At 35.2% G+C, this 22,361-nt stretch overlaps 1 protein-coding gene across 10 annotated transcripts in view; it reads left to right on the top strand.

Annotated features, from left to right (window-relative positions):
* WNK1 (WNK lysine deficient protein kinase 1) overlaps positions 1-22,361 on the top strand; it is a 147,268-nt gene that overhangs the window by 70,479 nt on the left and 54,428 nt on the right. For all 10 annotated transcript variants that reach the window (XM_055315334.1, XM_055315333.1, XM_055315339.1 and 7 more), the window contains exons 3-4: positions 7,683-7,903; positions 9,908-10,065. In XM_055315334.1, coding sequence (XP_055171309.1) covers positions 7,683-7,903; positions 9,908-10,065 — 379 coding nt within the window. The remainder of the gene's footprint in view (positions 1-7,682; positions 7,904-9,907; positions 10,066-22,361) is intronic.

Raw genomic sequence — 22,361 nt, 5'->3', positions numbered from 1 at the left:
TGTGTGGATCTTTGAATCTGAAGTAAGCATTTAGTTGGATCACATACATCTCCATTCTGCCATCTCTCTTGTCTTTTGATTAGAAAATTTAATCCATTTATAGTTGAAGTAATTGGTGATAAGGAATCTTTTGGGTTTGTGTGTGTGTGTGTATTTTAACACTTTTTTTTGTTCCTTGTCTTCATTACTGCTTTTTTTTTAATTGTGTGGGGTTTTTTTTTTGAGTGTACCATTTTAATGCCCTTCTCATTTCTTGTGTGTGTGTGTGTGTGTGTGTGTGTGTGTGTATTTAAGATTTTATTTATTTATTCATGAAAGACAGAGAGGCAGAGACACAGGCAGAGGGGGAAGCAGGCTCCTGGAGGGGAGCCCGATTTAGGACTTGATCCTGGGACTCTGGGACCATTCCCTGAACTGAAGACAGATGCCCAACCGCTGAGACACCCAGACATTCCCTCCCTTGTATATATTTTTAAAATATTTTCTTAGTGGTTACCTTAAGAATTACAATTAAATTTTTAATAGTCTGGTTTGAAATGTTTACCAACTTAGCTTCAGTAGCTTCAAAATCCTTGCTCCTATACAGCTTTGTACCTCTTGTTTTTGTAGATTTTGCAAATATGCAAATTGCATCTTTATACATTGTGTTCCCATTAATACAGATTTAGAATTATCGATTATGCGTTTGCCTTTTAAATCATGTAGGAAATGAGCAGAGAAGTTATAAGCCAAAAAAACATTAATATCGGTTTTTATATTTAGCTATGTAGTTATCTTTACCAGAGATTTTATTTCTTGGTTTCCAAGTTACTGTCTGGTATCATTTCATTTCAGCCTCAAGGACTTACTAACAGCAAACTCCCTCAGCTTTTGTTCATCTGGGTATGTCTTCATTTTGCCTTCATTTTTGAAGGATATGTTTGCTAGATACAAAATTCTTGGTTCACAGGTTCCCCTGCCTCCCCCCACCCCCGCCCCAGCACTTTAAATATGTCATGCCTCTGTGGTTTCTGCTGAGAAGTTGGCTGATAATCTTACTGAGGATCTCTTGATCATGATAAGTTGCTTCTCTCGTTTTCAAGATCTTCTCTTGTTGGGATGCTGGGTGGCTCTCAGTTGGTTAAGTGTCTGCCTTTCAGCTCAGGTCATGATCTCCATATCCTATAATTGAGCCCCATATCGGTCTTCCTGCTCAGCAGGGAGTCTGCTTCTCTTTCTCTCTCTCTCTCTCTGCCCCTGCCCTGCACTGCCCATTCTCTGTCTCAAATAAAATGAAATCTTAAAGATTCTCTCAGCTTTGGTTTTCAACAGTTTGAATGTAATATATCAGTGTGAATCTCATACTTATATCCTTCTTGGAGTTTGTTGACTTTCTCAGATACATAGATTCATGTCTTTCATCAGATTTAGAAAGTTTGTGACCATTATTTTATCAAATACTCTTTCTGCTCATTTCTTCTTATTTGAGGCTCCCATTATGCATATATTAATCAATTTGATGGTATCCCACAGGACTGTTAGGCTCTATTGAGTTTTTATTTTTGTTTACTTTCTGCTCTTCAGACTATTTAATTTCAGTTGTGTTTTCAGGTTTGCAGCTTTTTTCTGCTTGTATCATTTGATGTTAAAATCTCTTAGTGAATTTTTCATTCCAGTTATTTTTTCAGTGACAGAACTTCTGTTTTGGTCTTTATAATAATTTCTTTATTGATAATTCTCTGTTGAGCTAAAACTTGCTGCACTCTAGTTTTTGGCAGCCATTGTTCTTAGCTTTTAGTCTTCCAGTTTTGTGGGATGAGTACATAATTAACCCTATTTAACCATGAGTTGGTTGTCAGTTTATATTAAATAATTCAGCATTTAAGAGCTGATTAGGAGCTATAGTTTTGAGGGTAGGACTTCTCAGCTACTAGACTTTTCTTCAAGGTGATTGGACATGAGTCAGCCATAATGAAGGACTAAAAGATGCTGTATCACAGAGACCCTTTATTTATTTAGTCAGTCATCTGTACTGATGGTACTTGGTTGTCACTTTTCTTGTTTGGTTAGGTGATTATTGACTAATATCCCTATCTTTAGCACCACTTCTCATTCTCACCATATTTAGGTTTTCAGGTTTGTAAATGTCCCATTTGTGTTTGTATAGGCAAGTCAGATCTCTTCTTGTCCACATTCTCCTCTTTTATTTTTTTATTTTTATTTATTTATTTTTTTTATGATAGTCACACACACAGAGAGAGAGAGGCAGAGACACAGGCAGAGGGAGAAGCAGGCTCCATGCAGGGAACCTGATGTGGGATTCGATCCCGGGTCTCCAGGATCGCGCCCTGGGCCAAAGGCAGGCGCCAAACCGCTGCGCCACCCAGGGATCCCCACATTCTCCTCTTTTAGACAATGCTACAGTAATCATGTATATACCTATGTCCTTATTTATATCAATAGAAATAGGTTTCCAAAAATGTAACTCAAAGTATATGTGAAATTTTAAATATTTTATTTTATTTATTTTATTTTTTAAAATATTTTATTTATTCATTAGAGACATGGAGAGAGGGAGAAGCAGGCTCCCTGTGGGGAGCCCAGTGCCAGACTCTGGGTCCTGGGATCATGACCTGAGCCAAAGGCAGACACTCAACCACTGAGCCACCTAGGTGCCACCTATATTTTGCTTTTTAATTAAATGCATATATTAATTTAATTAAATGAATACATAACAGATTAGCAACTGTGTAGGCAGTCAGGCGGTAGCAGTAGTTCAAGCCTAAGAATTCCTTTGCCATCTCTGTCTTGTCATAGTTGCATAACTTTGGGCTCACCGTCTTCATCAATAAAAAGAAAACTGAGTACTCGGTATCAGAAAGTAGAAGTGACTTTTTTTTTAATATTTTATTTATTTATTCATGAGAGACACACAGAGTGAGAGAGGCAGAGACAGGCAGAGACAGGCAGAGGGAGAAGCAGACTCCTTGCAGGGAGCCTGACATGTGGGACTCAATCCCGGGTCTCCAGGATCAATCAGGCCAAAGGCGGCACTAAACCGCTGAGCCTCCTGAGCCACCCGGGCTGCCCTAGAAGTGACTTTGTTATTAGCATCGCCTTAAATGTGTGCTATATATCAAAGTTTTAAAAATCTAATGTCTTTAAAATTGGACTTTTGAAAATTAAAAACTTCTGTACAATGAAAGATATATTAATAGAATAAAAAGGCAATTCACATAAAGGGAGAAAATATTTGCAGGTCATATAACTCAAACGGGATTAACATTTGGAACAGATAGAGAACTCCCCAAATTCAACAACATTTAAAACAAACAATCCTATTCGAAAATGTGCAAAAGACCTGGATAGACATTTCTCCAAAAAAGATATACAAATGGCCAACAAATACATGAAAAAGATTATCATCATCATTAGTCGTTAGGGAAACACAAATCAAAATCATACTGAGATATCTCATACCTTTCAGAAAGGCTATTAGCAAAAAGACGAGGAAAGCAAATGTTTGCAAGGATGTGGAAAAAAAGGAACTCTTGTGTACTGTTAGTGGACATGTAAATTGGTGCAGCCATTGCAGAAAAACTATATGGGGGTTCCTCAAAACATTAAAAATAGAACTACCATATGATCCAACAATTTGACTTCTGGATGTTTACTTGAAGAAAATAAAAACACTAATTGAAAAGATATATGTACCCCCTGTTCATTACAGCTTTATTTACAGCCAAACCATAGAAGTACCCTAAGTGACCATCAGTGGATTGAATGGATAAAGAACATGTGGTGTATATATACAATGTATTATTAATATTGTTCTTCCATAATAAGAAGGAAAATTTGCCATTTGTAACAATGTGGATGGATTTTGAAGACATTGTGCTAAGTTAAATAAGTCAGAGCAAGACAAATACTTTATGATCTCATTTATATGTGACCTCTAAGAAAAACTAAAAATACCCAACTAAAACAAAACACGGAACTCATAAACACAGAGAACAGATTGGTGATTGACCAACGTGGCGGGGACAGGGGTTGAGTGTGTGTAATGGATGACAGTGGTCAAAAGGTACAAACTTTTATTTATAAAATAATAAATCCTGGGGATGTAATGTACAGCATAGTGACTATAGTTAACAAAACTGTATTATGTATTTTAAAGTTGCTAAGAATAGATCTTAAAAATTCTCATCACAAGAGAAAAACCTGTAACTGTATGGTGATAGATGTTAACTAGACTTACTGTGATGATCATTTTGCAATGTATACAGATCATTTTGAATCATTGTACATCTGAGACAAATATGTTACATGTCAGTTATATCTCAATTACCACATGATCCAAGACTTCCACTTGTGGGTTCATACCCAAAGAATTGAAAGCTTGGTCTTGAAGAGATATTTGCATACTCCTATTTATAGCAGCATTATTTACAATAGCTAAAGGTGGAAGCAGCCCAAATGTCCATCAAGGAAAGAATGAATAAGCAAAATATGGGGGGGTATTATGAATATACACGCACAGTAGAATATTTTTCAGCCTTAAATGGTAAGGAAATTCTAACACATGCTGTAATGTGAGTGAACCTTGAGGACATTATGCAAAGAGAAATAAGCCAGTAACAAAAAGTTACATACAGATACTGTTTGATTTCACTTTCTTTGAGATACCAAGAGTAGTCAGTTCATAGAAACAAAGTAGAATGCTGGTTGCCAGAACCCAAGGAGGGAGGGGGCCTTGGGAGTTACGGTGTAATGGGTATGTCATTTCAGTTTTTCAAGATGAAGAGTTCTGGAGATAGTTGGTGGCAATGATTTCATAATTGTGTGAACTTTAAAATGGCAAATTTTATGTATATCTTATCTTAATACAAAATGGGAAAATCCACTGTGTTGTTTTCTCAAAAATAAAGGTAGAATAGTGTGTCCCATTTTATGAAGCCAGCATAACACTAATACCAAAACCTAAAATATTATAAAAAATAATTTTTTTAAAGATTTATTTATTTGACAGAGAGAGAGAGAGAGAGAGAGGGAGACTACAAGCAGGGGGAGTGGCAGGCAGAGGAAGAGGGAGAAGCAAGCTCCCCACTGAGCAGAGTCCAGTGTGAGGCTTGATCCCAGGACCCTGGGATGAGGACCTGAGCCAAAGGCAGATGCTTAACTGCCTAACCAACTGAGCCCCCCGGACACCCCAAAAAAGAAATTGTTAAAGAACAGTGTCCTTCGTGAATATTGATGCAGAAATCATTTACAAAATAATAATAGCAGATTGGATCCAGCAATCACAATACATCAGTACCAGAGAGGGTTTATCCCAGGATTACAAAGTTGGTTTAAAATTGAATGAATCAGTGTTATTCATAACATTAACAATAAAGGAGAAAAGCCATATGATTATTTCAAAATATGTTGAAAAGTATTTGACAATTCAGTATCTGTTCATGGCTAAAAACTCTTAGCCAAACGAGGAATAGTAGGGAACTCCTTCCAACTGATAAACAACATCCACCAACCTATAGCTAATGTCAAACTTAACCACTGCTCCCTGAGATTAGGAACAAAGCAAAAATGTTTGTTTTAACCACTTACATTCATTATTGTTTCAGAGGGCCACTCGTTGCAATAAGGCATAAACGCAGGGAAAACTAGTAAAAGGCATAAAGATTGGAAAGGAAGAAATACCATTGTCCTCGTTTGCAGATTATGTAATTGTTCACATAGAAAAATTTCAATGATTCTAAACAAACTTAATGAAGTTATACAAGGTTAATATATAGTTATCTATCATATTTTATATACTTGATCATTTTATAAATGTGAAAGAGATACAAGCCAGACTCAACTTTTCCCCAAATTTTTATTATAGAATTTTTCAATTATACAGAGAAGTTATAAGAACCACACAATGAACATACACATATTTACTGCCTAGGTTCTGTAGTTTATTAACTTTTGCTGCATTTACTTTACCAAATAGTCCATCTAATCATTCACCTATCTATCTTAATTTTATTCATTCCAAAATAAGTTGTAGACCTCAGTAATGCTTCAAGTGTAACATTTGTTTCATTAAAATTCTCATATTTATATGCTTTGTTTTTCCTTACAATAAAATTTAAATACAATGAAAAGTGTAATCATAGTGGTATCATTCTATGAGTTTTGACAAAGGCATTCACTTATGTAATCAAAATTCTGTGTATAGAACATTTTTATTATCTTAGTAAAATACCCTTATGGCTCTTCCTAGGCAGCCCTTCCCTCACCCTCCAGAGGTAGTTCATTTTAATTCCTGTTTTAGCTTTTCAGTTAAAGCTTCCTTGTGTTGTTTTTTTGCTTGTTTGTTTTTTGTTTTTTAAGCAATTGCTTTGGAGCAATTGTTAAAATCTTTAACTTTTCATAATAAACTTTAGGTTGATCCTGTATAATTTCATGTAAAGGAACCTCGCACAGATAAAATTTCAGGTGTCCCTAATACTTGCTCTTTGTGCTATAATTTTTATGTATGTGATATTTGTGTATTCTGTAGGTCCTAATACAGTGTTCTATGTTGTTCTTTAATTAGGCTTGCATATTTTAAAGATACTAAGAGGCTAATATAATTTTTTATATCTTCATATTTCTGAATATTTTCAGATAAAATACTCATCTGAAGCCAATCCACAAACTTTATCTTTCCTGCAGTGGGTAGCATCAGAAATCTCTGTTCTGTTTTTTTAGCATTAGCTGGGCAACTTGGAATCTGCTCCACATATACATATTTCAAAGGTCAACCAGAGATTTGGGCAGAATGAATATGCAGGATTTGAGGGTCCCCTTCTTTACCCCCCCTTCTGGAATTTCCTTTTGTTTCTAGATCTCTGCTTGTTCACTGGAACTCTCTGGTGATGGAAATATTTTATAATCTGTACTATCCAAAATGGTAGCTACTTAATACATGTGGCTTTTGAACACTTAAAATGTGGCTAGTGCAGCTAAAAAATGGAATTTTAAATTTTAATTTATATTTAAATATATTCACATTTGTCTAGTGAATACTATATTGAATAGACTATCATTAAAGAAAGTTCTTTTGGACAGCACTGTCGTAGCTTCTGTGGTCATCTTGACCTCTGTCATCCTATTTCTCAGCTAATAATAAGGCTAGAGGCTTTTATTTAGAATTAAACTGATCGGTGCAGTCAAGCTGGAGCCTTCCCTCAACTGTGTAATGATTTAGAAACTGGGAAGCTCAAGCAGTACTCTTTTTTTCCCTCCCTTCCAATTTATGCATAATTTTGATTGCTCTCCAGAGACCTGAAGTAGTTGTTCTTATATTTTTTTTACTATAGTTTATAATTATATTTGTGTCCAGTAAGAATTACTCCACTTAATCAGAAGTCAAACTCCACACTTTATTTTTTATTTTTATTTCTCTACCTCTTACCTTCTAAATTATTTTAGCACTGACCCAATTTTAAGCAATTCATTTTTTTGTGCTTTGTTATTAAAATTCATTTGCCAACCACTTATTATCCTTTCCCCTTTACCCTTGCTAAAAAAGTATCACTAACCTTTAAGGTTACTGAATCTTAATACTGTGAATTTGATATTCCCATCTCAGATATGCTAGAATTTAATGGAATTCTTCAAAGCAGTAAACACATATCATTGATAACCTGTTTGGTGTACTTTGCCTTTTCTAGGTACCTGAAAAGGTTTAAGGTGATGAAGATCAAAGTTCTAAGAAGCTGGTGCCGTCAGATCCTTAAAGGACTTCAGTTTCTTCATACTCGAACTCCACCTATTATTCACCGAGATCTTAAGTGTGACAATATCTTTATCACTGGCCCTACAGGCTCAGTCAAGATTGGAGACCTAGGTCTGGCAACCCTGAAGCGGGCTTCTTTTGCCAAGAGTGTGATAGGTATGTTTCAGGTGTACCTTGCATCCTAACTGGTTTTCTGATACTCTTTACTTAGAAACCTGACCCTGTCAGAGCCTTTATTATGTGAAATAAGCCTTCAGAAATTCATAGCTTGAACTCAGGAAGTGATCAGTTTTACTTATGAGATGTGGAGTTCTCTATATGCTTTTAGAATCATATGAAGAGAAGTAAGGTGAACTTTGTTGACAAAACCTTATGTAACTATCATTCTTATTGGGTCATCCTGTTGATATTTAGTATTATATACTTATTTGTATAATAGATATAGAGTTACTTTCTTATAAAAGAAATTGAATTTATATGTAGTTTAGTTTATAAAAAAATGTTAAATATGTATTCAAAAAGTGTTCAAAAGTAATTACCTGTTAAGACTTTATTTTAAAAAGTGAAAATATGAGTTTATTATGAAAGCTTGGTTTTAACTTTTCTTACTCCTGTTCTTCAGAAGATATATCTGAAACAGGGCTTTTCAGCCCTGTATTATTTGGCATTTGGAGTTGAATAGTTCTTTGTTGTAAGGGCTTTCTTGTGCATTGTAAGATTATTTAGATGCCAAGAGCACATCCCCTTTCCAGTTCTCCCCCAGTTGTTACAACCAAAAAGATCTCTGAACATTGCTAAATGTTCCCGGATAACAAAATCAACCCCTTATTGAGAATTGCTGATCTAAAGAACAAGGCTAGCCTTTCAGACTTTCAGCTATGTGTTAGAAAGTTGCAGCTGGAAAAATAATTTAATGCTTATTATTTTGATAAACTTTCACTCTCTGAAGAGGCTATGACAATTTTAAAACGTGAAATCTTCACAAATACTCTGTTCTCCCCCCACAGGTGGTTACAACAAGGAAACCATTAGTTTTTAAGTGCACTAGAATTTTATGTATTAATAGAAAACCATAGAACACCAGTAATTTGTACATTCTTATAGTGTTCTCCTTAGAATATTATGTAACTTGGATTCAGAATGCTAGTTTTCAATTTTCTTACAATAGATTAACAAGAAAAATTGGAGAAGAGTTATTTAAAGCTCAGTTTCCTTTTTGCCTTCCTTACAGGAAAAGGAAACATTTCTTTGATTTCCTTTGGCTCCTTAAAAATCTCTAACCTAAGAAAGGTGCCCCCCCCCACTTTTTTGTTTAGATCATATTACATACTAGGATCTATTTATTTTTCCATTCTTGGAAATGTCCCACAATATGAGGTATCCAAACTTAATTTCTTTGGAAACATTGGAAAACCTGGTCTATAGGGTCACACACTCATAATTCAGTTTGTATTTGAGTTCTCTGTGATGCATTTGTTTTTTGTCTGCAAGATCTGTAAAATGTCCTTCACTATATTTCTTGTATCTGCAGTAGGCTTATTTGTGTACTGCAGGTAGTATGGTAAGTATGTGAAGAAAGGGGCTCTGGGGAGTGGCCTTTATAGACAATTACACTTTATTACTATTTTAAAAACATATTGAATGTTGGATTTTCCACTGCAAGGCCTTCCTAAAAGTAAAACTGATCAGGTTAATGGCCAAAGACTAGCTATAAATATTAATCTTACAGCTACCATACAGTAGGGGGCAGACAAGTATTTTGATCTTTTTTAACCCATCCTGTCTTATTGGTAGATGCCATTATATTTCTTGCTAATCCCTTACTTTTTCTTCCATTTGTTTTCATTATGAGTTATATCAGTTTCTCTCCTAACCAAGTCTCTATTTTGACATTGTATAACAGTAATCCATTTGAAATAGCAACTAAATAGACACTAGACCCTGTTCAGTTTCTTTCATGAAGGCCATGCAGCAGAAGATTTATAAGATATTTGGTGGAAGAGACTAAGATTTTTTTCCTCTTCCCTGCCACTCTTCTTTCTTCTTTTCCCCCACTTTCACTTTCTTCTATTTTACTGGTCATCCCCTTGGCTTCTCCCCCAAGTGAGTAATATTTGTTACTCTGTTCACGTTGAGTCTGAATTGTTCTTTTAATTTAAGGTACCCCAGAGTTCATGGCCCCTGAGATGTATGAGGAAAAATATGATGAATCTGTTGATGTTTACGCTTTTGGAATGTGCATGCTTGAGATGGCCACATCGGAATACCCTTACTCAGAGTGCCAAAATGCTGCGCAGATCTACCGTCGAGTGACCAGTGTAAGTCTTCCCTTAACTGTGAGCTTAAGTCACACCAAAGAAGGAATGCCAAGCTGGATATCATCAAACCATGCAAAAGGAAACAATAGTAGAATGCACACTCAGGTGTTGGGGTAAGAGGGAGTTGAAAGATTTTATTGCTCCTGATTTAGTGAGCACAAAAATAAAGATCAAAGAAATACCAGTATATTCTGGATCCTCCTTGCATTCATTTAAATCTTGAGATATATTATGTTTAAAAATGCTCTCATTACTACCTTTCAAACCTCTATTTATTCATCTAAGTTCTCATTCCCTCCAACCATAAAACATATTATCTGAGTTAAAAATAATGCTCTTAACTCAAGTTGCTTTGTTCACAGACCTTTCCCTAAGTGGTTTAAAATTGATTTATGAATTTATTAAATCATTTATAAGTACCACAGGGTTTAAGGCATAACAATAATTTCTGGATCATCTATATACCCTAACCTATTAAGATATTGGCCCTGTTGTTTCAGAGATGTCTGTTTACAGTCAGTGTTCAAAATAGGATGCATCAGAGTCCACAGAAGATACTTTATTTTTATGTCTCTTAATCTACATCTGTTGCCCCCTACTTTCTTTTTCTCAGGCTAGGTGAGGGCAGGAGAAGTGTCATAAATGTAGTTTGTTTAGCCTTTGGATAATTCTGACAAGTATTCAGTACTCTCCATTCTTCCCCCAATGCCTAATAATTTACATTATCACTTTTTTCTTTGGGGTAGGATGGAGTAGATGGATTATTCACTGGATAATTCCTCCTTGTATTTTATTTAGAATTCCTGAAACCTCAAGAAGTATGTTTGATTCCTTGTTTTTTATTCACATCTTCTGTTTATCAGGTTCTTGGTTCAGAATAATTCTTAGATACAGACTTCATTTCCATTGTCAGAACTCTGATTTCACGTCTTCCTTGCTTCATTCCTTACACTATCATCCTGAAGTAGTTAACATTATGAATTTGTTTCTCTGCTTCACTTGAACTAGTTGAAATTTCTTGCTATTTCTTTTTGTTATAGGGAACTTATATAAAATCAGTTTGCTTATGAAAGCATGTACAGGTTCTTATTATAATGTTTGCTGTTCCTCATTTTATCTAAACACCTTTTTTTAGTCAAGCTAGTCCTCTTTATCATCTTGCACACATGCCACATCCTTTCCTTTTTTCCCTCTCCATTTGTACACACTATTTACCTTTTGTGCATGCGCTTCTACTATCCAGTCAGTTTTTATACTGGATTTAACAGACTTCCCCACAAAATTTTATTTCATGGGCTTCACTACATAATGATTTTTGCCTTCTCTGAGTTGAGTTTCTTAACTGGTCTGAATCATAGCTTTTTTTTTTTTTTTTAAGATTTATTTATTTATTTATTCATGATAGACTAAGAGAGAGAGGCAGAGACACAGGCAGAGGGAGAAGCAGGCTCCATGCAGGGAGCCCGACGCGGGACTCGATCCAGGACTCCAGGATTGCGCCCTGGGCCAAAGGCAGGCGCCAAACCCCTGAGCCACCCAGGGATCCCCTGAATCATAGCATTTTATTTGTAATTGATTTTTACTTAAGAGTTCAAAAATTGAATTAATCCTAAAGAATTTTAAAATAAGTCTCAAGTGCAAATACATGCAACATTTTCTTTATCCCTGCTACATGCCAAGTCCAGAGCCTGACATTAGGTAAATTAAAGATGGGTAACATGCATATTCCCTGTCTTCAGAAAACTAACTCTAACATAGAAGATAAATGTGTAAGCAGACAGTTGTAATTATAGTATGATGGCTTATTGGCAGGGTTTTTTTTTCCTTTGGAAAAATGCCTATTCATATCCTTTGCTTGTTTTTTAATAGGGTTTTCTTTTTATTATTGGGTTGGGCAAGTTCTTTGTATATTCTAGATAGAAATCCTTTATGAGATAGATGATTCTGAATTATTTTCTCCCATTCTGTCAGTTGTCCTTTTAAAAAAAAAAAAGATTTATTTATTTGAGAGAGAGGAAGAGAGAATCAGAGAATCTCAAGTAGACTCCACACACTAAGTGCGGAGCCTAACACACGGCTTAATCTCTCAACCCCAAGATCATGACCTGAGCCAAAATCAAGAGTTGGATGCTTAATTGACTCAGATACCCCAAACACCCAAGTTGTCTTTTCTTAAGAGTGTCGATATATTATTATTGCCCTTTAGAACACAAAAGTTTTTCATTTTGATGAGGCCAAGTTTACATAGTTTATCATGTTTTTCTCATGCTTTTGGTAATATCAATAAATCTATTTCCAAACCTCAGATCAGGTGTGTTTTCTTTCAGGAGTTTTGTTTTAGTTCTTGTAATTAGATCTTTGATTTATTTTGAGATAATTTTTATATATGATATGAGGTAAGGGTTTTAACTTGATTCTTTTGCTTGTGACAATTATCCAGCTGTCCCAGCACCGTTTATTGAAAAGACCATTACTTCTCGATTGAAAGATTTCACCCTTGCTGATCATCAGTTGAGCATAGGCACATGAGTTTATTCCTGGACTCTCAGTTCTGTTCCGTGGATCTATATGTCTTGATTACCATTGTTTTGTAGTAAGTTTTGAATTGGGAAGTGTGAGTCCTTCTAATTATTCTTCAAGTTTTGACTCTTCTTGATCCTTTGCAACTCTATATAAATTTTAGATTCCGCTTGTCAATTTTTACAGTTCAGCTGGAATCTTGATACATATGGCATTGAATCCATAGATCAGTTTGGAGACTTGCCATCTTAACCATACTGAATCTTCTAGTTCATGAACATGGAATGTTTTTCCATTTACTTAGACCTGTAATTTACTTCAGTCATGTTTTATAGTTTTCAGAGTATAAGTCTTGTACTTCTTTAATTAAGTTTATTCTAAGTAATATATTTTTGGGAGAGATTCTATTATACATGGAATTGAGTTTATTTCAATTTTTGATTGTTGATTACAAATACCACTGGTTTTTGCATATTGATTTTGACTCACAAACTTACTGAATTTATTAGTTTTAATAGTTCTTTAGTAGATTCCTTAGGATTTTCTATATACAAGCTAATTTAATCTGCAAACATAGTTAGTAAAAGAACTTAAGACTTGGGACACCTAGGTGCCTCAGTGGTTGGGTGTCTGCTTTGGGCTCAGGGCGTGGTCCAGCGATGAGTCCCACGTCGGGCTCCCAGAGAGGAGCCTGCTTCTCCCTCCATCTGTGTCTTTGCCTTTCTCTCCGTGTCTTTCATGAATAAATAAAATCTTTTAAAACAAACAAGCAAATATAAGACTTGGCAGTGTGGGTGTATGCTTGTAAGAAAATTCTTGTAAAGAAAGAATTGAAAAACAAAATGACTTTTGGTTTAATGAATAGAATTTAGGGATAAAGTTGAAAACAAAACAAAACAAAAGACTGTGTGTGGTTGGCTTCTGGGAATTTTCTAGTGAGAAAAAAGAGACCTATCTCCTGATATGTCAGGTCCACTCCCATTGTAATTTATACAGTTTGTATATGTGAGAAGATTAACATGTAATTCTCAACATTTTCAGGAAAATAACCAGTAAGAGTTTATTTTTAAAAGTTAACTACAGGAATAAGTAAAACTTTATAAGTGAATTACTTTTATTTTTTTACTTAAGGGTAATTTGCCATTTTTTAAAAAGTTGTCTTGGATTTTATTTTGTTTCATTAACTCTCCTGATTTTGCTAGAAATGATAGAATGGTTGTCAAATTAAAATATTGAATTAAATCTGAACTACCCAGTTGTTTTGATAGGTTCAGATCCTTGTTTGAATCCAAATATGTGAATTTAATCATTTATTCTATCATATCCTATTACAGTAAAGTTAACTCACCATGTGCACTCATATTGATTACATTTTTTTAACCTAACTTTCAAGGAAAAGTTAAGATTTGGTGTATAGAGAGACACAGGAAACTATCATTGGTCCAAGTATTTGAGCATAGTTTTCAGGGACTGTTGTAACAAAGAACCACAAATTGGGTGATTTAAACCAGCAGAAATTTATTGTCTCACAATTCTGAGGCCAGAAGTCCCAAATCAAGGTTTTAGCAAGGTCATGTTCTCTCTAACACATGGAGGGGAGAACTTTCCATTGCCTCTTATCTTCTGATGGTTTGCTAGCAATCCTTAGCATTCCATAGCTTGCACCTGCAGCACTTCAGTCTCTGTCTCACATGATGGTCTTCTCTCATCTGTGTCTTCTCTTATAAAGACACCAGTCAGATTGTGGTAAAGGACTAAGAACAGTTTTTACATTTTAAGTGATTGGGGAAAAAGAAGAAAAATATGCCATGTCATGTCAACCTTTCAGTGTCCATAAATAAAGTAATAAATCACAGCCACGCTGATTTGTTTCTGTATTATCTTTGTATTCACGTATTACAGTGGCAGAGTGAGTAACTGGAAGACTATGTGGTCCCAAAAGCTTAAAATATGTACTATTTGGGCTTTTAACAGAAATAGCTGTAGACTGCTATTCTAAACACAGGTCACCAGAACTTCTTTAAAAAAAATTCTCCACTGAAGAGATCTGTGTAAGTAATTACTCATCTGTAAAAGTAGTGATAAAATGTTTCTCTGTTGGAATTCTGTTTGCCTCTGCACTTAACAGTAGACCTGAGAATCTCAGTGCATGCAAGTTAAATTTTTAGTTCTTAAATTTTTAGCTCTGAAAATTTGTGGGCACTTTTCTGTCAAAAGTAGAACTATTACTTTAATTCTATGATGAAAACATAAGAGGTTTTAATATATAAGTTTTTTCAGTGGCCATACTTAATACTGGTACTGGCCTAAGAAATAACATCTGAAGCCCAGTATTACTGCTTGAGGTGATCATTCTGGATTTTAAACACAAGGGTTTATGAATCAGTATCCTTTATTTACTTGAAAGCAGTGCTGAATGTTTTTTTAATGTCAAACAGACTAGATAGATGCAATATACACATCAGATAGCTATAGCCATATATTTGAGCATTCTCTGCTCTCTCTCAGTCATACCAGTTTCCTTTGTTAGTATTATTAGTTAGTTAATATTTCTATTTTGAGATGGGGGAAATTTTGTTACGTACCAGCAGACAATGGCGCTGCTGTTGGAGACACTCAACTGTGTTGTCTCTATTAGTCTGATTAATCTTGCAAATTCACATTCTTATTATTTCTCTAAATCAAAGTTGGTGTTGAAAATGTTTCAATGGATCATGAAATTTTAGGTTTCTTTCCTTTTTTTTTTTTAAGATTTTTTTTTATTCATGAGAGACCCACAAAGACAGAGAGAGAGAGAGAGGCAGAGACACAGGCAGAGGGAGAAGCAGGCTCTATGCAGGGAGCCCAATGGTGGGACTCAGTCCAGGGTCTCCAGGATCACACCCTGAGCCAAAGGCGGCACTAAACCGTCGAGCCACTCGGGCTGCCCGGAATTTTAGGTTTCTATATATAAAATGAAGTATAAAAATAACTGCTACTTAGAGAACTCAAGTTATAAATTATATGGTAGTACCAGTTGTTTTTTTTTTTTACGATTTTAGTTATTTATTCATGAAAGACATAGAGGCAGAGACACACACAGGCAGAGGGAGAGGCAGGCTCTCCGTGGGGAGCCCAATATGGGACTCGATCCCAGGATGCTAGGACCACGACTTGAGCCCAAAGGCAGATAGATGCTCAACCACTGAACCACCCAGGTGCCCTAGTACCAGTTCTCTTAAATGCAAATTATATAGGTGACCAATAATAAATTTTATCCTTGTTCTTTATTTAACCCAGCAAATATGATTAAATGATGAAAAATATTGACTCATAGGCTGAGTAGGGGAAAAACATAGCTAAACACTGTTGATTCAAAAGTTGCTCAAACACTATTAATTCAGAAGTTCACTAGAAGCTTAGAGCTAAAACCAGTGTTTCAGAGTTCTTTGGCTTCAGACTATTAAGAACCACCATAAGATCAGATAAAAATTTATATAAGCAATTATTTTATAAAAATAAAAACCAAATTACTTCAATATTTAATAAAAGACAATTTGAGACACTACGCTAATAGATATATCTTTATTTGCAAATGCAGATTCAAGCTCAAAATCCTCTTAAATGAGAGAAGTTTTTCATGTTAATTTAATAGAACCAAGAAAGGCCAAAGTCACTTTTCCATATTCTTAGTATAGTATCTACCTGTTTTCAGTTTTTCACTGTTTTTTGTTCCTTTTTTTTAAACTTTGTTGTTGTTGTTGTTGTTGTTGTTGTTGTTGTTGTTAGAGCACACAAGCAGGGGGAGTGGCAGGCAGAGGGAGAGGGAGAAGTCAGGCTCCCCACTGAGCAGGGAACCCAATGTGGGCTCAACCCAGGACCTTGGGATCATGATGTGAGATGAAGGCAGACATTTAATTAGCCACCAAGGTGCCCCAGTTTTTCACCAGTCTTTAAGGTAAAATTCACATACCATAAAATTCATCATTTAAATAATTTAAGGTATACAATTCAGTTTTTTAAAAAATATATTCATACTGAACCTTTCCATCACCCCCAAAAAGAAATCCCATGCCTATTGGCATTCACTCTCCATTTCCCTTTCCACAGCGCCCCTGGCAACTACTAATCTACTTTATGTGTCTGGATTTGATTTGCCTGTTGTGGTGGACATTTCATACAAATGGAATCATATGATATATGACCTTTTGCATTATACTTTGTTTTCCATTATACCTTTTGTGTTATGCTTTGACTTAGTTAGCATAATGTTCTTAGGGTTTATCCATGTTGTAGCATGTATAAGCATTTCATTCTTTTTTATAACTGAATAATATTCCATTGTGTTGATATACCACATTTATTATGTTCAACAAATTGTATTTCTTCCTCCTCTTGTTGTTAAACTGTTTGAACCTATAGCCAGCTTCCCTTGTGGAGAGGGACTAAGAACACAAAGAATGAAATACATAGTGTCTTAAAAGATATTGTCCTGTAGCCTGATTTATCAAGTCTTTGTTTATACATATTGTGTTGATAGCATAGCACATTCTAGGCACTTAATAATATTTTGAAGAATAAATGACTTTTAAACCTTTTTTTTTTTTTTAAGATTTATTTACTCATTCAGAGAGAGCGAAGAGAGAGGCAGAGACACAGGCAGAGGGAGAAGCAGGCTCCATGCAGGAAGCCCGATGCGGGACTCGATCCTGGATCTCCAAGATCACACCCCGGGCTGCAGGCGGCGTTAAACCGCCGCGCCACCGGGGCTGCCCTTTTTTTTAACTTTTTTTTTTTTTTTAAGATTTATTTATTTTAAATGACTTGTAATTAAAGGAATCCCAAATATAGTCAGTTAGACATTATGTAAGTTTGGGAGGTTGAATTTACCTTGCAAAAGAGGAATGAAACTTAAGGCAACCTCTGAAATATTAACAAAATTATCCTAAAATGAAAATGAATGGTAGTAAGTAGGAACTGATACCCATATAAAAGCAATACATTTTATAGGGTGAGTAAAACCACTTGGTACAAATAGAGCTGGAAACAATGACTTTACCAGTTAGAAAGAGTCAAAACTCCAGGATAAGTGCATTCAAGAAAGTCATCTATATACATACATTTCCATTGTTCCTAAAAATCTCGTATTTGTGATTTTTTTTAAAGATGTAATTATTTATTTGAGAGAACGAGCACAAGCAGGAGGGGCAGAAGAAAGAGAGAGAGAATTTCAAATAGACTCTGCACTGAGTGTGGAGCCCGATGCAGGGCTCATCCCAGGGCTATGAGATCAAACCTGAGCCCAAACCAAGAGTTGAATGCCTAACTGACTGTGCCAACTAGGTGCCCCTCATAGCCGTAATGTCTAAACAACTATTTTATAAGTAACTCTTTCTATTGTGAGGCTAGGTCTATATTGAAGCATTTCACCATAATTTTTACCCTCTGATGACTCTGACTTTATTCTCTGAGATTTCATAGGGAAAACCAAATCATGATTTCACTTGTTAATACCTCAGATGTTTTAGGACAATTCCTTTAAAAAAATTTTTTATTTATTTTATTATAGGAGAGAGAGAGAACAAGAGAGCATGAGCAGGGAGGAGGGGGAGAAGCAGGCTCCCCAATGAGTAGGAAGCCTGATGTGGCTTGGTCCCCAGGACCTGGGATCGTGACCTGAGCCAAAGGGAGACACTTAACTAGCTGAGCCACTCAGATGCCCTTTCAGGACAATTCCTAATTCATGAGTCCTTTCTCATTGAGAACCCACCGTTTTCAAGCAGAACAGTCCTGTGAAATCTTTGTAACCTGAAAAGGAATAAAGTGAAGGAATAATTAGTATTAGCTTACATTTATATTAAAAATTTTTAAGTACTCTCAAACCCCAAAAATAACTACTCTCAGGCTTTTCTAATACCTTAGGACATATCTTGCTAACAGACTCATAAAATAAGTCAATATAAAGCACAGGTGTTCATAAGCACAATTCAGAGCTATGGTATCTGGATGCTAAATGTAACTTCCAGGGGATGGAGCTTGACATTGCCCAGCCAGTGTCCTTACCACTCCCGTATTTCTGGTTTCCATCCCAGATCTACTATGTATATCATTCTGTCAGTAATCAGTAAACATTGAAGTAGTAATTGCACTGAAGCAGATGGATTTTGATCTCCTTCAGAGGGTCAAAGACCATATTCATGAAAAAGTGTGTTTAAGTTGAGAACTTTATTGACCTCCTGTCACAGAAGGGGTGAGGCAAATTTTATATGAAGTAATCATTAGTAGCTTCAGCCTCTTGGTACTCTTTACCAGAAATATTTTAGGATTCTTGGAAGAAATCCATGCCAGTATCATTCCCTCTTCTATGTTCTCATCATACTCTACCTCTGTTTTATTAATATAATAATTATTATGTTCATATTAACTATTGTCCCCCCATTAGAACTGAGCCCCTCAAGGAAAGGTTTCTTTTTTCCTCTGTAGATTAATTCACTGCTACATGTCTGACCCCGCAGTGGTGCACTGTCATACAAATAGTGAGTGATAGCAATGTAAATATTAATATATATTCTTTTGTGCCAGACATTGCATTAAACACTTTGCATATGTTACATAATTTAATTTTTCCAACAACTTGGGGTGGGAAGTGGGTAAATGCTGCTCTTAATCAACATTTTGTAAATAAAGGTCTGAAGCCCAGGAAAGCTAGCCCAAAATTACATATCTAGAAGGTGCATTCTGTTATTTCTGTTATTATCTGATCCCAGATCCCATCCCATGCTTATATCAAAATACAATACTGTATTTATAACTGTCAATTACAGTGTCAATCTGTAGCCTAAGGGTATTTAAACATATCTGTGTAAGTGTTAATGTGGAGGAGGTAAATGTAAACTGGTTTAACAATTACATTCTACACTGCACTGAGAATAAATTGCTATATGTCATTGTTCCATAATGCAGTTTATTCAGGTCTGTACTTGAAATGTTACTTGCTCAGAGGGGCTTTCCATGCTTACCCTCTAAAATATTTTTTAGTGTGCACACACTTCTATTCCTTTATGGTTTTATTTTTCTTCATGGCTTTTATCGCAGCCTTCCAGTATTCATCTGAAGCCCCAATTAGAATACAAATTCTGTGGGCTGGGGGTTTTATTTAACTTACTCTTTGCTGTATTCCTAGAGTTTAGAGACTGACAAGTCATAGGCACTCAGTTTTTGTGAAATGAATACAGAACTTAGGGAATGAAACTCAATTTTATGTTGCCTCTGGAGGAACTCTGGAGTTGGGTTGGGTCTGCTTAAGTTTAAATCCCAGCAATGTCATTTCCCAGCCAGGATACCTTGGGCAAGTTATTTAACTTATCTGAACCTAACGGGTTTATGAAGAATAAAGGAGAAATGCATGTAGAACACAGCCAAGTGCCTGACATGCAGTTATCATTCACTACTTAGTAGGTATTGCTGTTGTTACTGTTAACATCATGACATGCTTAATAGTGAAATACGTTGTCTCATGTTCCATTCTTTATCCAGTGGTATCTGGTAATTTGCAGTTATTAAAAGTCAAGTTTTAGAGTAAATGAGCTAACATTTATATAATGTAATCCTTCTTGCCAATAACCTTCGAAAGTGCTTTACATATACTATCTTATTTTTATCCTGGTAAGTAGATAATATCTTCATTTCACAGATAAATGAAATGAAAATAGAATCAGAGGTAAGCATTTTGTCCTAAGGACATGCAGGAGAAATAGTATTGATAATAATAATAGTGGTGGTGATGGTGGTGTCAGAAATCAAGCATCTCTAACATGATATTAATACAAACCTTAAAATTTTTTCTTTGCCTTTTTTGTTTTTTTTTTTCACTTTTTTTTAAGACCTCAAGAGAAAAAAGTTGAATTTTAAAAAATTACAGTACAAGGATAGCGTAAGACTGGTATTACAGGTTTGAGCCCAGTATAGAGGGTTCATGATTGCTGTTTAAAGGAGAAAAAACTTCAGTTATCTTGAAAATCTGCCATTGGTAATGAGAGAATCCAAATAACAGTAGTAATGTCCTTAGCACAATTTTTTGTCTGCTCTTAAAAGAATAGAAACTATAGGAAGCAATGGCATCATTTTTTTATTTGAGGGATAGTATGCTTGAGGTTGGAGCCACACACAAGCTTTTGTGTATCCAGAGAGTAATGAGCCTTGGAGAATCATGAGGTAAACTAATTTCTTTTGATAGAGCTACTGGATTTGGTAGGGAGTTTGAAGAGGTTTGTTTTCCAGTGGGATCATAAGGTATGTTCAAATTCCTGTAAACTAATGGTTCATACCAAATAAGAATCTGGCTGAATCCAGCCTCATAACAACCAAGTTAGAAATAATGGGGATTTTTAATTACTTTGTTTGTGTAATTTGACTTTGTCACTGATTCCATTAGCTATTGGATTGCAAGGTTTGAACATTCTGTCTGGGAAAAACAGAATTAAAGCAGTTAGGGTGAAATTCCTTTTAGTTTTTTTATATAACAGATTACAGTTCACTTTTTTTTTTTTACAGAAATAAGTGAGGCTGATTCCTGATTAGTGTTTGAAAATTGAGGAAAACTTTGTATTTTTTTCTTTAGCAGCTAGGATTTTTTGTGCTATCCCAGAGACCTAAACACACTGGAATTAGCTGAAAACTGTTGCTTTATAAGTTTTGTTCCTGTTCTCATCCAATAAATTTGGATTCTACCTGTAAAAGAAAATTTGTGTATCATGGGCTATATCTTGGTAACATTTTGCATGATTTTCAGAGGCATTCCATTATTCTGTGATTTGCTTAATATTAAAGGTTCTTAATCAGACTGTTAATCTAAAACCAGACAGTTCTGGATATCATTCTTAATGTTTTAGGTACTAAAGAACAATTGTGAAATCCTTTTTTCAGAATTTCTCAAAACTGAGTTTTGTTTTTTTTTTTATACTCACTGAATGTTGATCTATAATTCATAAAGCATTAGACTATAGAATAAAAACTTGTGGTATATAAATGATGGTTTCTATATTTAAGTATATTATAGCAATAATGAGTTTCCTGGTATCTTACAAATAACCTCTGTGCCAGAAGATTGATATATAGATGCTTTGTAGTTGCTGCCTTCTCATTATATATGTATGATTCATGGTATATCTAGAAAGAAGTGTGAAACTCAGTGGCTAAAAAGGAGAATAGAAATTATTCTTGTCAGTGAAAATGTGCACTAAGTATTTGGTCAACAAGTAACCAGTTTCATTGGACTTATTGGGGAGATAAGAGTAGAGAAAACGGTGGAAATTAGATTTTGAGGATTTTTCAAAAACACCAGATTAAGGAAATTAAAAGGACTATAACACACAGACTAGAAGTAACATTGAACTAGACATTGTGGAATCTGGTTTCTATATTTTGCTTTATGTTGATGAGGCCCTTACCAACAAGCCCTTACCCACAAAAACAGGCTGTTTTATTCTAGGTGTTGAAGATAGTACAGTGTATTTGGCAGGTATCTAATAATGATAATGACTAGATCCCGAGTTCGTGGGATCAAGTCCTGCATCAGGCTCCCTTTGGAGAGAGCAGGCTCTCCAGGCCCAAAGGGAGCGTGCTTCTCCCTCTACATATGTGTCTGCTTCTCTCTGTCTCTCATGAATAAATAAAAATCTTCCCCCAAAATTTTTTTTAAATGGAGATGAGGTGTGATAATTTGGACTTTGGACTTTGATGGTTACAGTTATACAAAAGAAGCAATGATTTTGAGAGGGAACAAAAAAATTAGTAAA

Source organism: Nyctereutes procyonoides, unplaced genomic scaffold, assembly GCF_905146905.1.
Source record: "Nyctereutes procyonoides isolate TBG_1078 unplaced genomic scaffold, NYPRO_anot_genome, whole genome shotgun sequence".
NCBI classification, from domain to species: domain Eukaryota; kingdom Metazoa; phylum Chordata; class Mammalia; order Carnivora; family Canidae; genus Nyctereutes; species Nyctereutes procyonoides.
Note: the sequence above shows the minus strand (reverse complement) of the source record. Positions and strands in the feature narration are given on the sequence as shown.